This window comes from Lagopus leucura, unplaced genomic scaffold (assembly GCF_019238085.1).
Source record: "Lagopus leucura isolate 7727_CA_CO unplaced genomic scaffold, USGS_WTPT01 Super-Scaffold_100009, whole genome shotgun sequence".
Lineage (NCBI taxonomy): Eukaryota > Metazoa > Chordata > Aves > Galliformes > Phasianidae > Lagopus > Lagopus leucura.
Genome location: NW_024962266.1, coordinates 20,796,441 through 20,816,575, shown reverse-complemented (window position 1 = coordinate 20,816,575; position 20,135 = coordinate 20,796,441). Strand labels below are relative to the sequence as shown.

Genomic DNA, 20,135 nt, shown 5'->3' with positions numbered 1-20,135 from the left:
CATACTGAAGTTTGAATTTTATTACTGGGTTTTAATGTGATTTAATTAAAACACTTGGCCAGATGTGGGGATCCCACCCGTAATACAGCAAGTAGTTTTAAAAATGTAGTGACCAAAATGGAGCCCGATTTTCCACTGTGTGTGTGTGAAGGTGAGATGCTTAACATAAAAGCTGAGGATGTTTTTGGCACAGAGTCTCTTGATCCTGAATAATGAACTGAGTTTCATATTTTGTGACAGAAATGGAACCTGCACATTTTCAAATGAAGCTGTAAGTCACAGCTGCCAATAAAAAAGTGTGACTGCATATCAAGTGCTCTAAAACTGCAGGCTTATCATAAACCTGAAGGCAGAATTTTGCTGAGTAGAAGGCACGGCACAAGAACCAGCACTGAATCTGATCTAGCACACAAGCTCTAGTTATTGCCACTATGCTGTTTCTCAGGTATAAGACACAGCAGCAGAGACAAAGCAATGAACTCACTGCTGTTGCAGCAGAAACTAACCAATGCTAAGGGCATTCCAGCCTCTCAGGAACCATGCTGTTCTGCTGCCCCACAGCCACACAACAAATCCAGCATTGTTCTGCTATCCACTGCCCCTTTCCTTGAAAGGGATTAAAGACTGCCCCAGCAGCCTGCCCTCGCCCCCACAGGGGACAGTAACCTGTTAGGGAATCCCTCGCTGCTCCTCATGGGAGTGGTGATGAAAAGTGAAGGTGACAGCAGCATCCCACGCAGCCTTCAGCACAGAGTCCTGCAGGCCCCGCTTATCAGCAGAGTGATTCCACTGGGAGAGGTCAGAGGTGCAGTCAGACCCTTCAGGAGGTGGCCGTACTTGGTGGCCATTCACACAGCGACGACACTTGATCCTGGAACAAAATCAGTGCAAGGTTTCTTCTCTGCTTAGGTGTTAAAAATACAGCCCAATAACATCTGGGTTGACTCCCCCTGTCACCTACACCACTGAGTGGATTTCAGAAAGGATGAATTGCTACCATGTTTTATTTAAACACACAACCACTCTGTGGCACGTCTGACTGATAGGGGGGAAAAAAACATTTTGAAAACCTCCATTTTGTTTCTAATGGTGTTCCCCACAACTTCCAACAAGGTAGGAAAAGGACAGCAAGGCCCAAAGTTCAGGATGACTTCTCTTGAAAGTGAGGAACATTTAGAGATCTTGAGTGATCACCAGCACTGCTAACACAAACATCCTCAGCACTGTGTCAGGCTTGCTGAGCTCAAAGGAGAGTGCCATGCTCCAAGCTGCTCCATCCCAGTTCCTGCCACAGCCACTGACTTGTGCTCAGACTGCCTAGCAGATGCCCTGCTGAGCAGCTGTACAAGGAGAGAAGGAACACCAGCAGTCCTGCCGGTAAGGTTTGTTGCCACACAGACCTGTACAGACCTAAGCTTTGAGTCAGCTTAAAACTAATCTTTGTCAATTCTTGCTTGAATTAAGAGTCTTAGCAACCTTCTCAGTGAAGCATTTTCCTGCACTCCCCGTCCTCTTTCTGGTCTTGGGGACCTGGGGAGCACAGAAGGGCAAACAACAGAGCCTATGACTTGAGCCCCCAGAGAAGTACCTGAGTTGGCCTCATCAGTTCTTAGCAGATGGAATAGCCCTGGCCTTAGAAGTAGCTCAGTATCTTGGCATTTGGAAGCCAGTCACACTACCAGGAGCAGTACTGGCAAAGAGCTCCACCAACTTCAAAGGAAAATTTGCTCAGAGCTGTTCATTAACTGCAGTATTTCACAGCCTTCAAGCACAGTCAACAAGATGCCTTGCTCACTTGTTCAGCCAGGGCAGCTTTTCTAACACAACAAAAAGGAAGACAGCAAGGAAGTGTTAATCTTTAGATGATTAACAGGTTCAGAAGTAGAGACACTTGAGGCCCTCTCTCTTGAACTTCCTCCTGCTTCCTCCTGCTAACTAAGGAACCTCTGAATCGCTAAACCAAGCTTGGAGTTCTTTGCTGACCCCAGCCATTACTGCATCACATACTCACTTGTCATGGGTGTCACTGGTGGTGGTCTCATTCAATGCAAACAGCTCCTTGAGCTCCCCAAGTGAGAAGTGTCTCTCTACATCCTGCTCTTCATCCACCACACAGCTACTGAGTGCCTTCTTGTGGGTCTGGCGTTGAAATATTTTCTCCTCTATGGTCCCTGTCTACAGAAAAGAAGGTCAGAGATGAAGGATAGTTGGATGCCAGTGCAGAACACTATGCTGGAAAGCATCAGAGATCAAGCAGCCATCAGGACTACAGAGTGTCCCATCAGACCAGTATACAGATGAGAGGCAGAGCTGCACTCCAACCATTTCCCTTTTTGTTACTGATCTAGCCCAACACTGCTTCTCTTGCCTTTCACTGTGGCCACAGGAGTGGATCCAACTGAGATATAGATGTTTTGTCAAAGTCAAATCATAATTTATCAAGGATCACAAGTTTAAAGAAAAAAAGTCATCCTTAACTAGATGAAGTTAAAGGGAACGGAAAGGGGAAGGTAAACAAAGGCACACAGAAGACATTTCTGAGCAGTAATCACTACTGACACTCCCTGATAAACTGCTACAGCAGTAGCCTGAAATCACAGAATGGCCAGTGTTGGAAGGGACCTCCAGGATCATGAATCTCCAACCCCCAAGTCTGAAAAGTACTAGTACTTCTCTGAAAGTACTAGTCATGTTCATTGTTCTCCTTACAAAGCATCTCCCTATTAACTGGTAGCCCCATTTCAAAAGCTTCTGCAGTTCTGGGAATGTAGTCACTTTTTATTAAGTAGATATATGCCCAGCCACAACAGACCACAGCCCGACTGGAAAGCAGCAACTTCAGCATCAGACAACCCACAAGATTAAAGAAGTCAGATGCCTTAATGATTTCAAAAAAGAACGTTACCTGGAAAGCCTCAATCATTTCTATTTCTCAGAAGCTAAACATTATTAGAAATCAAGGCCTGAAATAATGATCATTCCAGCTTAGAACTCATTGTTTTTCATGGCAATACATCTAAAGGTAGGAAGCAACCGAGTTCCACTCAGTCTTGGTTGCTGATACAAAAGGGCTGTCTCTCTTCTGGTCCCAATTACATCTGCTGCAGCCTGGGCTAGCACCAAGAACCCCATGCAGAGGAGGAGAGGATAAAGACTCACTGAAAGCAGTCGATAGATGTAGCAGGTCTTCTTCTGGCCATCCCGCCACACACGAGCCATGGCCTGTTCATCATTAGCTGGATTCCAGTCTGGGTCAAACATAACCAGTCTGTTAGCCCCAATCAAATTCAAACCACAACCACCTGCTTTGCTGCTTAACATGAAGATAAATTCAGGGCTCTGCGGAGAAAGGCAGGTTTGGATTAAACAACAGAGGCATCCAACACTTTTACTCACACTCCGAGAAGAGGCAGGAAAACTGCCCATATCTGTTAGGTTCCACTTACTGAGGGGCTGTTAAATCGCTCCACAATCTTTGCTCTCTTCTTAATGGACATGGTGCCGTCCAGCCGGACATATAAATACCTAGAATATACAACACTACAATTTCACTGCTCTGACCTTTAAAGCATCCTACCCATAAGAGAAAAAACCTTCCACAAACTGCCTTGCAACAAAGCTTTAAGAGCTTTTGCATAGGGGCCAAAACTTTTCTGCCAAGTAATCTCAGTAGCCAGAACACAAGCCATGTTAGTTCCAATTCAGGAACATCTGAGGTACATTACAGGTCAGAAGTTCCTGCTGACAAAAACTTTAAAAATAGCCAGTCTCTTTTGCAGTGTAGGCTGCAAGTACAGCCTTGCAAGATTAGACAAATAAAGCCCAAAGACAAACCTCCTGTTCCTGCAGAGCTTTTCAAATAGGTCCAGTGTCTGAGTGTAGTTAGACACTAAAACCACCTTGTCGTTACTGGTGCTTTTTGTAACAGCAAGGATGTAGTCCAAAACCAGCATCTTTCCTAGATAAAAAGGAAAGAAGAAAGCAAGCTAGAACAGAAGTTCCAAATTCCTGACCTTGGAAGGGTCACTTAACAGTACACTAAACATACTCTCATGATTGCTTAACAGGCAGAACATCTCTACTATTGAGCTCCACAGTACCTGAAAGCTGGGGCTCCACAGATTTGGTACTGTAGCCAGCAGGGAACAAATCCAGGGCTCCCATAAAACCTTCTTCTTCTTCCACACACTTATCATAAATAAGAGCAGGGTCTGGAGAACAAACAACTCAAAGTCTGTTGGAGTGCACACTGAAGACCCAAAAATCCACCAACAGCATAAAAACCAAACCCTTTACCCGAGTGGAACAACTCACGATTGCAGAGCTTCTTTAGGGAAGTGATGGAAGAGAGAGATGACACATTGATCTTGCCCTCCTTCAGCTCCTCCACTGGCTTGGCTTGCTTCAGGAAGTTCTTGTACAGCTCAGCCTGCAAAGGTGTCAGTCTGAAAAAGAGTAAGAGCCCTGCAGTCACTCCGCCACCACCACCACCTTTCCTCCTCCATACCGTGGCTTCATTTTTAACTTAAGCACACAACTTTTTTAGCTACATCCCAAACAACCTAAAAACTGCTTCTATGACTGATGGTGCAATGTTGTTATTTCAGCTCAGAGCTGGAAGTAAAGTTCACAGATACTCTGCACAGTCCAGGGATCTGCTGCCCCACAGCTGCACAAAGCATGTCAGTCACCTGGCAAAACCATCAGCTCTGAGTTGGCCACCCCTGCTTGAGGTGGAAAAGCAACATAATGCTGATGGTTACAATCTCATTCCTAGAAGGAAACAGTCACCCAAGCATAGAATTCAGGGCTTTTTGCAGCTATTGAGTTGTTCCTCCCCTCTCTCAGGCAACACACATAGTTCCCAGTACCTGCAGCAGACCACCTGCTCTATCTTCACTGGCAGGTATTTGGAGAGAATGTCTGAAGTTCTTCGGATTAAACACCTGCAAGGAGGGAAATGAAAATCAGATGCTTAAATGACATGAGAAACTCCATTTAATCAACGTTATTCATGTTTAACACAAAGTTTTGACATCTAATCTCCAAAAGTCTGTGACAATCAAACATGTGGCAAAGGCTGGACACCCACCGTCCACACTAAGCACCCACGTTAGCTCATTATACAGAAACTGGAATAGCCTGCCATCTTTGTGAGGCTCCCAACTGCTATTCATGAGACTTGGAGGGGTAAGAATGATCACAGCTATCAAAGCCCAGTTCCCTAGCAGAGAAATTCAGCCCTTTCTCAACTACCAACAGCATTCTCAACTGCTGAGCAACACCAGACCAGTGGCATGGGCAGCAAACAAGGAAAGGATTCAGCCACCACACACAATACACTCAGCACACAGTACAAGCAGTCAGATTCCCAAGTAACTTATCAGTCACCTTCAATCAAGATAGGTTCATTCTGGTCCAAGATTTGAGCTCAGGGCACATCCTTTAGGGTTCTAAAGGTGCCCTGCAGAATAGTTCTACCATACTTCAGAAAATATGAAAAGAACTTGGGGGGGGGAAGAGCAACCAAAATAAGAAAAAGATGCAAGACCCAGTTCTGCCAAGAGACATCAAAAACATGAGGTTACAAAATCCACAGAAGACACCAGGGATATACAACAGCCCCAGAATCTGTCAGAGGTTGTTAAAGAAAGGAATAATCTGGTCTTCAAACACATAAGCAGTGGGATGAAAAGACACAGGCTTTTCAGATTTAGGTTACATATTAAGAGCGTTTTCTAAGCACAAAGACAGTGATGCTTTGGAAAAGGTGTCCTGAGCATTTGTGAGGTCTCCAGTGCTCTGTGGGGATTACGCAAAAAGATGCTTTAGGTCTAACATCCTCTGCTTCAATACATCAAGATGGATTATGTGCCTTATCCAGAGCCTTTCAGCCCCATGCCTGTGATACCACATATCTTTGGATCACTGTCTCACTTGAAAGCCCTACTTAGCTTCTGCCAATTCTCTTGATATTGCCAGTGTGATTCATCTTCTCTATTTGTCTGCTAAGACTGTAGGAGGGTAAAGAGAAGGACACAGACCTCAACAGCCAGGTACAAGCATTCCTGAACACACTTTTACATCCTTTTTTGATAGGCTAAAGAAATAACGTGCCTTATAGAAAAATAACCTCTTCTCCAAAACTATTTCTTGTCTTAAGAGTTTCGCAAGCCAATCTGAGCCAAGGTCATGGCTATCTCTACAGACAGGCTATACTCAATGTGAAATTTCATTTACCATGACTATGAACTGCTGTATTGTATTTGTGATGGTAGCAACAGCTCAGATTTAATTAAAAAAAAAAAAAAAGAAAGAAAAAGAAATGATAACACCTGCAATGCTAAGAATACAAAGGAGTTTCTTGTAAGAGTTCTTTAGGGTCAGTGATTGTCAGCAGATGTGGATGCACTGGTTCTATTAATCAACAGAAAACAAAATATATTTAAGGAATCATCAAAAATCAGAGAAGATAGATGACATTTTACTTCACAGAGGTGCTCCTTAAGGATCAGAAGTCACATTTCTGATGCTAGTACTCTAATCCCATTAGCTCTACAAAGCCAACACAGCTGTGAAAGTATGAGCTGAACTCTTTTGTGACCTGGCTATCATCAATGAACTGAACAATACTCCTCATCCTTTGCTGCTCACACCTGGACCGGATGGTCTGCAGTCCAACCCAGTCTACACACTGGGGTTAAATTAGCACAAATAAAAGAATGCTACCTGATTATTAGATACCAAAAGAAAACAAACATAAGAGTAAAATTGTGATTCATATCTGAGCATGTTTGTTTGGGAGTGACTGCAACTAACTCTGCCATTTTGATATGCTATTTTTCAGACTAAAGCTACATACTATGTAGATTTCTTAAGGCAATAAACATTTGCATAATCACTTGCTGAACAGTCTTAGCTAGCAAGATATTTGTTACAGCTACAACTTGCTTTTTGGAAGACATTCATGCATCAAGGGTTTATGCAAAACCTCTGCAAAGAGAAGAGGGATGAAGTTCACCTGTTCACAATGCTGATCAGCTCTTTAAGCCTTTCTTCTCCTTTCTGTCGTTCAGCTTCACTTGCGTCTGCATCTCTGCCTTTCAAGATAGGCAATTCAAAATGTCTTTTAAATTCCTGTGCAGTCCCTGCACAAACAGAAATGAAAAATGAGAAAGTGACAGCTACTACCAAATAACCTTCGATCAATATCCCCACAGCCCCAGCTATCATGCCATAAACAAGAGGCCCAGCAGATAATACAAACTCTTGCCCCATCAGTAGGATTCGGTTTTCTTTCTAGCCAGGAAAGATTTAAACATGGCTGGCAAATCTGTACAACTTGAGATTATTTTTTCATTCTAACAATGCTGCACTGCCAGAGGTCATTCAAATGTAGTTAAACCTGAGTCCTATCAGGCACGTACTGCTTTTGCTTTCATTCCAGTTACAGTTTTACTCCCAGAATTTGTATCCTTGTCAGCAACAGTGCAGAAATGATGTGCCCTTTCCAAAACGGTCTCTAATCAGTTGCTTACTACTGGTCACAGGCTGAGACAGAGAAAAGTGACCACTACATGCATACGGCTCTGGTAGAAGTATTTATAGTATTAATCTCGTCTCAAAGAGAAAGAACTGCAAGTACAAGGGAGTTAATCTGTGTCCAAAGCACAGGTTGAGAGAAAAAAAGTCACATCAAATAAGAAAGGAAAGAAAAAGCTGAAAACAAGGAAAAAGCAGATGCAGAACATGTACCACCACATCTCACCTTTCCCTTGAGAAACACGGCCCAAATGTTGCTTTTAAGGCTGAGAATCTGATGACTAGGTGTTTAACAAGAGTTGTACATGCACTAGAATTAATGAGAAGCCTTTTTGACAGGATTCCCAAGTCTGACACAAAGGTGGGTGACAAGATGCAGCAAATAAATGATTTACAGATCAGTTTATTCTCAGTCCTTGACAGAAAAATTACTTCTCGATAAAGACAAGCTGCTTCACACCAGAAAGCAGTAGACCTGCTCCTAACCCAAAGATGTAGGAGAGAATGCAAAAGCTATTCTGCTTCTCAAAAACAAACAGAGCTTAGGAGCCAGAGGCAGAATATTCTAGTCAGTTACCAGCAACTACAGAAGGTGTTGGATCCTGAATCATAGAATGGCTTGGGTTGGAAGGGATCTTAAAGATCATCTAGCTCCAATTCCCCTGAAAACTCACACTAATCAGTGTCCCCCTTTCAGGTTCTTTTCAACCCCAGACTCACAGGCCTCCCTTATCAAAGAAAAATAAAACCACCAAACTGCCACATCATACAAACACAAAACACAAAAGTCATGGTCTAGAATTTGGAGTTAAGATTATACATCATCCTCAAATTTCTCTCAATATATTTGAGAGCAGGATAGCAGCCTACCAAAGATTTGGGCTTTGTCTGCTCTGTCTTAAGGTACACCGTTCTACCTTGCACCAGTCACTTCAAACTCCTAATCCAAATGAACACAACAGAGAGAAAAGGAAAAAGCACATTTTCCAAGCTACCTCTGTCAAGAGTACAAGGAGTATGTCATGTTAAACCCTTTTTTTTCCAGAGCCTCTCCCACAAAGGAATTGTACCTGGCTTAGATTTCTAAATTTACTGTAGGCTGTAAGCATTGTGGGAAGCACTATTTTGAGCCAGATCTTCCTGCTCAGCAACTCCTGCAGTACCTCAAAGTGCACATTATGAGAGACACTCCTAGCCCCACACATTCTGGTTGATCAGTACAGCTACGTAAGGAGATCAACCACACAGTACTCAGGACCACATGTTCATCTTATCTTAATAATTAATACTCTTAAAACATGTTTGACATCCATACTTTAAATTGAAACAGCTCCAATTCTGTACAGCCTCTGGAACAGGAGACCATGACATAGACTTTCTGGACTCTCTGAAGGAGACTAAGTCTCCAATCTGTACACAGCTTTTCCTTTCTTTAACTTTTTGATTGCTCCTTTCACTAGCACTGGTAACCAGAGGAAGCCTTGGCATTAATTTCCCCCTTTCTCATGCCTCACACATTCATTTTTCTCACCTAGGATGCCAGAATTAACGAAATGCACCAGGCTGAAATATTCAAGCAAGTCATTCTGGATGGGAGTACCCGAGATAAGGACTCTTCGAGGTGTATTTAAGCTGTTCAGAGCTTGGTATGTTTGGTTTTCAGAGTTCTTCAGTCTGTGTCCCTTTGAAAAAGAAAAAAAGAACGTAGTTGAAAAATCCAGTGGCCTTGATGGAAAGCAGCTTCGAGACCATCATCAACACATGTTGTATTTGTGACAAAGCACCTCACAGCTTTTCATTTGTTCAGAGTAGAATAAGTGTCTTTCCTGTATTCAGGTGTTGTGACTTCCTTTAAAGGTAAGAAACTGGTGGGAAATCTAGAGCAATTACGTGAGGAGAAATACCATTTCCATTACAAGCTTCCCAGGCTAGGAACATGTGAGTCACACCCAAGGAAAAGAACCTGCCATGAAAATACTGACAATCACAAGTTCTAATTATAAGAAATCAAAGACAACAAACAAAATACCAACCCCACAAACAAGAGTGAAACAAATAAAAGAGAAGAACATTTATAATCTGCTTTATTTTCCAAAGACAAACTGTTATATTGATGCTCCATATATAAATACTTGGGACTACTGACACCTCTAATTCCTAAAGGATGACAAACTCTTATTCTTATGCTGCAGGACAAAGTGTAAGTGAAGAAATGCTTATTACAGGCTGAAACATAGGGAAAATGCAGAGCCAAGGACCTGTGCTCTCAGCTGCTGGACCTGTTCCAGGGGCACTGAGAAGTATAGGCAGCCACAGACTTGCAGCATAAATGGTGAATGGGAGCCATCCATCACAGTCCTGATGTCCAAGTCCCTCTCAGTGCCATACCAGCATATGAAGAACCAAACCGCTGGGTGGCACCACCTTCTAACAAATCTAAAGAGCCACAGGGGACACACACTGAGACCTCCAGCTACATTATTTCAAGGAGGCATAGGTTATTTGCTTTTCTCCTCAAGAACATCTCTGTCTCTCACTATCTATAATCACAAATATAGAATGATAAAGCAAAAAGAAAAACTCAAGTTCAGACATGTGAAAGCTTAGCTTGAAAACCAGGCAAGGCAAAGCTAGATCCCAGCAGTCAGTGAGCCAGGTCAGTCCTTGAACAAGTAGCAGGAAGGGCCTCCTTATCCAGATCTCCTACCTCCACTCCAAGCAGCATGCTACACTGGGAAGAGGGTCCTGCTACAGCTGAACCTTCAAACTCCCCTACAACCACAGATAAATTCTCCTGAGTTTTTGACTCCAAAGAGCAGGCCACTTTCACCCACTGTATGCTAAGGGAACAGATGCCTTGGGACTGCTGGACAAACAAAAAAGATCAGCAAGGATCCAACAGAGCAAGGGCTTTTTCAGAGTCACAGATAGGTGGTGAATCTTCTTTCTCTACATATTACACTCCAAGGTAGGTGTACGTGTCTCCATTCTTCCAGGGAACTAAGATACTTACCACCACTTCATTTTTTTATTGATTATTTCTTCTCCTATTTCAGCTTCTGAGAACAGTTTCTCATTCAGGCTCACCCACCAAGAACAAGCTGGGTACCCATAGCCTCTCAAACTGGAATGGGTGCTCTCCACAGGCAAACCTTGCTTGACACCTCCATCCTCACTCCCTGCCTTTTAAGAAAGTTGGGCCACTTCTGCCTGAAATTCAAGAAAACATCAGGAATCGATTCTCCTTAGAGATTTAACCATACCTCATCACATATGACCAGGCCAACGCTGCCCTTCTGTAGTGCCTCAGCATGGAGTCGGAAGGTCTCATAGGAGATGATCAGGATGGGTGAAGGCACTCGCAGGCCGCGTTGGTTCATAAAGCCAACTGTGGGTGGAAAGTAGGAAAAGGATGATGAAAACAGTAACGGAAAAGGCTCCAAACTCTGCAGTAAAAATCAACTTTTAAACATCCAGGAAAACCTTTCTGTTTGTTTCAGTGCTGTTGGTTGCTGACAAAGAGCTGATTCCAAATATATCCATGCTCCATTCCCCACAGCTGCTCCCATTTCCACTCCCTCCCACCTCTGCCCACTCCCACTCTAGCTTCCGTCTGGAAGAAAGATGACACACAGGAACTGCCCTAACTTAAGGGCACAAAGGGACTTGGATTATTCCAAAAGAGAACTTTTATCAGAAATGCAATGATCTGATCTAAACATGTTAGAAAAGAGAATTTCACTCTTGTCAGCCCCCAGAGCTCTAACAACCACTCAGAAACATTCCCTTCAGCTGCTGTAAGCTTCTTCCAATTAGAGGTTTCACTCCAAACCAGCCAACCACACCATTTGCAAACATTTCTGTACCTAGTTTTCGGTCAATCTCTTCTTTGGAGCCTCCATCAATGGCCAGTGGCTGAATCCTTCCCCCCAGCCATTTCTCTACTTCGTTGTACCAGTTTCTCACCAGGCTGGAGGGAGACACCACCATGGCTTTCTCGATTTCAGGCTTGCAGTCTGGACTCTGCCGGAGAAGCGTCCACATCAGAGTGATGCACTGCAGGGTTTTGCCCAGCCCCATCTCATCTGCCATGATACAGCCGTGACTCCCAGGAATACGCCGGCTCGTCACGCAGTCCCAGAGGAATTTCACTCCCTGCCAAGAAATTGTTCTCTTATTGCAGGATGGGGACATTCACAGAATGACAACTTCATTAGAGCTTTATTACTGCAATGCACAGGACTGATATTACAACAGCAAATTTGTATAGCACATCCCAAGAGACATGCATTCTAATGAGACAGAGGGAAATCAGCCGAGACACAGCTAAAACATGGCCACATCTGGTCTGGAAAACACTGCTGGTGATGACAAACACTTCAAAACACATACAAAGCCATACTATGCATTAACTGCACTGTTGTAACTAGTTTCCTGACTTAGAATTCCCAGGAATTTCTACCCTAACTAAACTAGTTAAGGCTGAAGCCACTAGCTAACCTGCGTCAATCAGTGCAAACACGTTAAACATCTTAAAAACACCCAATGGAATGTCCAGACTTGTTTCTACTCCTTCATTAACCCCCAGAACACCCCCAGCAGCTCTCATTGTCTCCACCTAGAAGCAAAGAACCACCGTGACTCACCTGGGGACTCAAAGAGCAAACCAGATTTAACTTCAGAGAAGAAACAGGGCTGAGGTTATTGCTCATCGCATGATGGAGGCGCTCAGCCTGGTTGCTAGGCTCTGACAACATCACCAAGACAGATGAAAGCAGAAAAAAAGTCTGCGAGGTGTTCTATCATGTGATGATAGAGTCAAAGAAAACCTGGGGCATTGTCCTGGCAATGGACAAGATCCCCATAACATCAACCAAACTAGGAGTGACAGATACAGCCTGAACACACCCTTTATGTTCTACTACACAAGACTAGAAGATAAACCACTTAAATTTCCAAGTCATTTTCTTTCTTTCTTAGGCTCATTCATTTAAGCCAGCTGAACAATTATCAAATATATTACTAACTAACAAAAAAGAATTTGGCTGGGGATCTAGTTCAGTAACCTCCCAGTGACATGACAAAGAACAAGGCCATACAACAGCCTGACAGCAACCGGAAAATAAAAACAAAACAGCAGAGGAATCTCAGCAAGCAAAGACTGATCAGTCAGACTAGAACAGAGACTGCTACTGCAGATATCCAGCTGTCAAAAAACAATGTGCCTAGGACACCTCTGTAACTATCAGTACTTGACAAAAGTGCCAGCAGGCAGCATCTTACACAACACAGAGTCCCTCCAGCTATGTAGCCAGAGGCCAGCATTATAATGGCTCACAGGTTAAGTATCAACTCTGAGATAAAAGCACAAACCAGGAGAGTGCTGTAGGCTGCTAAAGTGCCATCTGACAATCTCCCATACAGCAATACATACAGCTTGACCTGTTTAGCTCAAAGATCAGCAACAACAGCTTTTACCTGTGCTGCCTCTAGGCTTACATACTGCATTTGTGATAAACTTAAAACTCTGCAGATACCTACACTAGACATTTGTGGATTAATTCCAGCTGCTTCTGTACTGTGATGTTCCACATGTTATGACAGAAAATGCTTTTAAGCAAATTCCACTGGTAAACTCCAAGTCCACTTAGGTCACTTACAGTTTTCAACTACAAAAGGTAATCTCTGAATAAAATACACTGAAGTAGGACACCACCTCATACTTTAAGAGTACCAGAGAGAACTTTGTTGTGTATCAAGGCAGACACTGCAGGTCCAACTGATTCTGGTGATCAACAAAACAGTGCTGCACAATCTGCCCTGAACACAAGAAAATTTACTGCAATTACATCCTATCACCTTTCACAGAGTTCCAGTCTGAAGAGCTACATCGACAGATTTCAAGTAAAGTCTGAACTTTTAACCCTTACTTTGTAAAATCCCATCTCTCTGCAGAATCTAGTAATTTCCTAAGGAATCACTGGTGACATAAAATCAAGCCAACATGCTTTAAAAGACCTATGCAACCAGTGCACGTATGCCCACAAATTCCCAGATTTCCACTATAAGCTGATCTAACCTACAAGCCTCCAGAGAACAAACTTCTGCATTAGGCAGTACTGTGTGTAGGCTGGGAATGCTCTGACTCTGCTAGATCAGAGGCAAGAAAAGAGGAAAAAAGTTCCTGCCCACTAGAAAATAATAAATTCCCCCATTTTTAAGGGCAAACAGGGCTGTTGTAAGACTTCCAGCACACCCTCTTGTTTAGGACAGGATACAATATTTCAGCATTCGTGCCTCTAAAATAGTGTTTAGAACAAATGTTTCACCTTACGTTTGCAACATGCCAGTCTGTTAGACAGCCTATGCAGACCTCACGGTTACTGGGTTACAATTCCAGCAGAGGCCTGCACCTTTCTGAAATGCACCAAGTTCACCAACCACAGCCTTATGTTCCAGCAGAAAACTTACTTCTCTCTGATGAGGCCGTAAAACACGACTGAGGACAGGATCCACCACAACATGCACAGGCACTTTATCCCTGCAGGAGACAGTAAAGGCAAAGGCTATGATTAATGTACTCAGTCCAGCATATGCTTAGTTAAGGGTTTCTGTTTGTTGTTTTCTTTTTTTTAATCTCACTGCTATTCTGAGGGCTTCTCCGTGGAGTAAGAGAATCAACTATCAATGAAAGTGAAAAAAGGATTAATTCAATTCTGGAATGGAGTTACACAGGCCTGATTTACAATCTGAAATGTCAATGAAACCAATAGCCGAGCTGTGGTTAAAACAAGGGCAGAACATCTTATAGAGAGGTATTTTAAAAGCCAATATTTTCTTAGTCTCATTAACATTGGTGTAATTGCATTAATGAAGAGAGTAAATCAAGGAACACCTCCTTCATCTAAGATCCGGCTAATAGCTCTTCTCAGTCAAAAAAAAAAAAAAGAAAAAGAGGGCACAGAAGAAACTATTTAACAATAAAAACCATTAGGCAGATTAGCATTTGACTGTCAGTCATCTCCCTCTGGCTGTCTCTAGATGCTGATGTATCCTGACTTCAAACTGATCCGTAAGATTTCCTAAACAGCTTATCCATGCATGCATCCTTATTCCGTGCATCATGCTTATATTTTTGACGAGTGGAAGATCAAACAGCCTGTGGAAGAAAGTAAACAATCTGGCATGGGTACATGCTTTCCTTTGATTGTTACCATACCTGAAACAATTCAGTGGCAGAATACTTGGAACCCAGCTTCCCTTGATGTTCAGAGCCCAGCTCAGACACATGTGGGAAGAAAGCACACAAACATACACATACAAGGAGGTCAGAGCTGAAGCATGTGTGCCAGGTATTGACTCACTTGTCTATTTTCAGCTGCTCGTGGGCACTCAGCAGTGGGGGCTCGTACAGAACCAGAGCTCCTTCCTCAAAAGGATCGTGGAGAGAACTCCTCAGCCCTGCCCGTTTAATACCCAAAGCCCGCAAGCCCGTCGGCCCTGAAAGCAAACAAAAGCACAACTCAAAGAACAACATCCTGCTGAAGAAAGCAGAGACTTGCAGAAGCATCTGATTAAGTTTAGAAATGCTGAATTAATTGCATACAGCACTAAGGTGGAGAAGGCAACCATTGCAGACTGCGTTGCCAGCACACACTGCTCTACTGCAGGAAAGAAAGAGCAGAGAGAAAGATGGAGCAATGGCACTGCCCACCATGTTGGATGCAGTAAATTCGGAATAACTCAGTGCAGCAGATGCCAGAAATGCTGGCATACAAGAGCATACGCTAACTTGCAGGGTGATGGATCAGACTCTGGGCAACTTGATCTAGATGTAAGTGTCCCTGTTCACTGCAGGGAGTGGGACTAGATAACTAGTATAATGTAATGGTCCCTTCCAACTCTAAGGATTCTATGCCATACTAGATCCAAGGCAAAGTGTTCCTCTCAGCTCTCAGCTTCACTTGGGCACCACAGCTGCTACCACTCCTTGTTCCACTCACAGTGATTGTTTTACTTTTTTGAAAGACAAGCAAGGTTCAAGGACACACTTGAGCTTTGGCAGCTCAAAAAATACATTTCCATGTATATTGTACATACTGGGTCAAAACCTCTTTTTGGATCATCTAACCAAGGCTTTGCAAGAATTCTATCTTTTGCATAATATCAGAACGAGGCCTGTAAAAGTAATGGAGTTCTACAGTATCATAGTCAGACTCACACTGCCATTACCTAGTCTAGAGAATTATTTGCTCTCTCCTGAGAAATAGCAGATGTTGGGCACAGGAGCCAATTTCTCTGAAAAGAAGAAAATAAGGACAAGTCTCTCTTCCTGATGTTATATGGATGTTGGATGGGTACACTCTTGGCTGGGTAAGGAGCTGGCTGGAGGGCCGGGCACAGAGAGTGGTGGTGAATGGAGTCAAATCCAGCTGGCGACCAGTCGTGAGTGGTGTTCCCCAGGGGTCGGTGCTGGGGCCTGTCCTCTTCAATATCTTTATTGATGACCTGGATGAGGGCATCGAGTGCACCCTCAGTAAATTCGCAGATGACACCAAATTGGCTGGAAGTGTGGATCTGCCTGGGGGTAGCGAGGCCCTACAGAGGGATCTGGACAGGCTGGAGAGCTGGGCTGGAGCCAATGGGATGAGTTTCAACAAGGCCAAATGCCGGGTCCTGCACTTTGGCCACAACAACCCCAGGCGACGCTACAGGCTTGGGGCGGTGTGGCTGGAGGACTGCGTAGAGGAAATGGACCTGGGGGTATTGATTGATGCTCGGCTGAACATGAGCGACAGTGTGCCCAGGTGGCCAAGAAGGCCAATGGCATCCTGGCTTGCAGCAGAAACAGTGTTGCAAGCAGGAGCAGAGAGGTGATTGTTCCCCTATATTCAGCACTCGTGAGGCCGCACCTCGAGTACTGTGTCCAGTTTTGGGCCCCTCACTGCAAGAAAGATATTGAGGCCCTGGAACGTGTTCAAAGAAGGGCAACAAAGCTGGTGAGGGGTCTGGAACACAGGCCATATGAGGAGAGGCTGAAGGAGCTGGGAATGTTCAGCCTGGAGAAGAGGAGGCTCAGGGGAGACCTTATTGCTCTCTATAACTTCCTGAAGGGAGGTTGTAGTGAGCTGGGGGTCGGCCTCTTCTCTCGTGTCATTAGTGATAGGACCAGGGGGAATGGTTTCAAGCTACGGCAGGGGAGATTCAGGCTGGACATGAGGAAGTATTACTTTTCAGAAAGGGTGGTCAGGCACTGGAATGGACTGCCTAGGGAGGTGGTGGAATCACCGACCCTGGGGGTGTTCAAGGAAAGACTGGATGTTGTGTTGAGGGACATGGTTTAGTAGGAGCTATTGGGAATAGGTGAACGGTTGGACTGGGTGATCTTTTAGGTCTTTTCCAACCTTGGTGATTCTATGATTCTATGATTCTATATTTTGATGTCACAGTTTGGAATAGAAATGAACATAGAAAGAACATGTATAAAAACTGCTTGTGTCAAAACCCAGCTCAAAGACTCATCTGAGTCCTGGGAGACAACTATGCTCCCAGGAGTGATTATGCTTGGGAAAAAAATGGAGCAGAGTTAATCCCCTGCCACCTGCTGAAATTCCTTGCAAAACAAGTGTACCACAGGCTGGGACAATGCCTCCACATGAAGAAAGTAAACGAAACAATCTCATCTCCCAGTTTAGAGAGAAAAGTAACAGCCATAAAAAGAAGCCTCTGCAGTTACAGTTCTGTTTCAGTCTCTTGACAAGTCTACTTCTCCATCAAATAAGAACTAGGGCAAACAAACTCTTCTGTGACTAGCTGTTTCATATTCAGCACCTGCTGAATGTGTCTAGAGACATATTTTATGACTAATGTTTGAGTGAAACGGTCCTGTCCTTCACTTTTTCAGCTGGAGGGTGAAGGGGAAGAAGGAGACAAGAAACGTCCCACTTGTTTCTGGGATCGTGTGCTGCCTGATTTAAAACCAGCTGAGGCTTTGAAGTTCAGAGTTACCCTTGTTTTGAAGATCACCTTGAGACTCAACAAACCAAGTAAAACAGAAAGACAACTGGCACATACTGTCTTTTTCACCCTGGCCTTCAGTCTGTTAGCACAATTTAGATATTTTTTAGATGATATTCTTCCATGGCTTAGAATTCATCTTGCTTCTGTATTTGCAATGTGGCATACCACCTTCTGGCACTACATCAAACACACAGCTGCAAGAATACAAAACCCAGTTCTGAAATGTAGGATTATCCAAACAAAGCACTAGAAAAAAATATGAAGATTTTGCTAATATGCTAGTATTTTTCTATCAGAATTAAGTCAGGATTTCTGGAACATATGTCATCACTCCAAAAAATAACACTAACCCCACAGGTACATTTGACAGGCCAAACCATCACGTTTCCCCAGAGTCAGACAATTATTAAACCTCGTCATCTTACCTTTATAATTTGGAATGGGGACTTTGAAGGGTTTGGACAAAATGCTGCGGATAAAAGCCTCCTAAGAATCCAGAGAGAAAGCACATGCTTCAGAAGTTTGAAGTCAGAGATTGCTCAAGACAGCAAGTCTAAAATACATTTTAAGAACTCATTTTTGCCCGGTGCCAAGAGTTCCTCTGTTTAAACTGTTCAAGCTCCAGCCAACCCCAATTATTTTCTATGTGCAAAAGGAAGAAAGTAACAAAACAGAACTGCTCCTGCTCCCTACTCCACTTTCCAAAACTGTTTAAGTTTTCTCATGCATGACATTTATTTTCATAACTCCATCTACTTAAATCCACTGACAGTATTCACTTCTTTAAACACAGTTATGTTCTCCTTAACCTTAAGGTAATTCAGTCAAGCAATTCTCTCCTGTGAAAGAGCTAGGTTAGCTCTAAAGTACACTACATCCCATCTCAGACAACTTCATCTCCATCTTCTCTGGGCTTCTTTGAAAGCTCGGTGAACAAATAGACAGCACTTGAGCCACCTATATCAGAGGAGCTTCCCACACCTGTCAACACCCAAGGACTCCCACCACATCCCCTCCACAACAGCAGGAGCAAGTGAAGGTCCTTCCAAAGAACCACATGCGACCCTTCCATAACACCCGGGATAAATGGGCCCACAGAAGAGTATGGACTGTGCTGGTCAACAAGCTCCACGTGCAGCTCACCCACCACCACGAGCCGGCAGGGACGCCCACTCACATGCTGGCTGCTGTCCAGGCAGAGAGGCCTGTTGGTCAGTTGTGTCAATGGCTTCCGGAACGGCGATCTGAAGCAGTCTCCACTCTCCGCCTCACTGCCGGCCTTCTGCCTCTTTTGAATCTGAAAAACAGCACCAAGGCAAAGCCTGTGAGCAGCTGGCGAGATCGCTGTCACGGTCAGTGAGCGCCCAACCGCAGCTCAGAGCCAGCTGAGCATCCCTGAGCACCACACACCTCAACTGCCCAAGGGCAGAAACAGCAGCACCCAGCAACTACGGGCGAGCCTGTTCCGCTACCGCCCAGCAGCCCCTCACTCACCGCCGGCGGCCGCCACTCGCCGTCCTCCTCCTCGGCGCCTGCCTTCCTCTTGGCCAGTTGACTGGGGGCCAGGCTCCTGCGCTGTAAGAAGGGCACAGCACACCGCATGAAGGGGTGCGCGGAGCGGAGGGCTCAGCCGCCCCCACCGCCGCCCGCCCCGCACTCACCATTGCCTCACGGAGGGGTTGGGGGGGGGGGGGGGGGGGGTGGTAACGGCCGGCACAAGGCCAGGAGGGCGGGAAGGTGAGCGACGGGACGCGCGCGCCGCTCCGCAGGCGCGAAAATCGCGGGAGGTTCCGCCCCGCCCAGCTCGCCCCGCCCCTCGGGTAGAGCAACAGGCATGGCTAAGCGAGCGCCGAGCGCATCGAACCGAATCGACTCGCTCTGGGTGCCGCGGCGGGACAGGCTGAGGGTTTGTTATCCCTGAGAGCGACCAGGATCGCGGCTGATGGTCGCTGAGGTTTATAGGACGAGTGTTTACAAACTGCAAAACCACAGCATGCGAAGATATCCAGCTAAATTGTCCCTTTGGTCCCAAGAAACCTCAGACTTCCTGAAATAAGACATTTCTTCTTTTTTAATAAAACAGAACTGTGAAAAGCAAAATACACTCTTCATCCCAGTTCCTCAGGCTCCACTCAGTGGCGGATAGTGCATGCCTCACATTAATGAGAAACACAATAAAACCCTCTGGCTGTACCCCCACCTCATGTTGCACACCGTGTTCATATTAACCTTTATGTTAACATACTGATGCTCCTTTAAAGTACAGCCATAAAGCAGAGCGGACATAAGGCAAAGCCACATTCTCACACGAGGACATGGAGGTGTAAGGGGCACAGGCTGCCTACCGCTACCTGGGAGCTGAACATCTCGTCCCTCAACTTTATTTTCCTGTCTTTTTCTCCACAACCCAAATGCATTTGCCAGAATTTTACTCCTGAAGTGCTCTGAGAGCTCAGTGACAAATGTCAGATGCTGCAGTTATCGGCTCACTGGGCAGAGCAAAGCTCCATAGGAAGGTAATTGGCTATTTTTCCTGGCATGAGTAATACTCACATTAATTGCCTTCCTCACTC

At 44.6% G+C, this 20,135-nt stretch overlaps 1 protein-coding gene across 2 annotated transcripts; it reads right to left on the bottom strand.

The window, feature by feature from the left end:
• Positions 1-10: 10 nt before the first annotated feature.
• Positions 11-19,251, bottom strand: RAD54L (RAD54 like). 2 transcript variants are annotated; one of them, XM_042873625.1, is made up of 18 exons: positions 19,224-19,251; positions 19,057-19,137; positions 18,740-18,859; positions 17,988-18,048; positions 14,907-15,042; positions 14,014-14,083; positions 11,409-11,697; positions 10,806-10,930; positions 9,074-9,224; positions 7,022-7,148; positions 4,872-4,946; positions 4,315-4,445; positions 4,101-4,211; positions 3,835-3,958; positions 3,447-3,525; positions 3,160-3,339; positions 2,012-2,175; positions 11-871 (listed from the first exon to the last, which is right to left on the bottom strand). In XM_042873625.1, exons 1-18 carry the CDS (start codon positions 19,224-19,226, stop codon positions 670-672), a joined length of 2,229 nt encoding a protein of 742 aa, XP_042729559.1. In that variant the 5' UTR covers positions 19,227-19,251; the 3' UTR covers positions 11-669. The 2 variants fall into 2 exon arrangements, with proteins under 2 accessions (XP_042729559.1, XP_042729560.1); XM_042873626.1 differs by lacking the exons at positions 14,907-15,042; positions 17,988-18,048; positions 18,740-18,859; positions 19,057-19,137; positions 19,224-19,251 and adding an exon at positions 14,762-14,878.
• Positions 19,252-20,135: the final 884 nt, after the last annotated feature.

Coding starts and splice junctions, on each gene's coding strand:
- RAD54L (XM_042873625.1), bottom strand. Junction 15,043..17,987: donor CCCCATTCCAAATTATAAAG/GTAAGATGACGA, acceptor GTTTGCTTTCAG/GGCCGACGGGCTTGCGGGCT. Junction 10,931..11,408: donor AGAGATTGACCGAAAACTAG/GTACAGAAATGT, acceptor TTCCACCCACAG/TTGGCTTTATGAACCAACGC.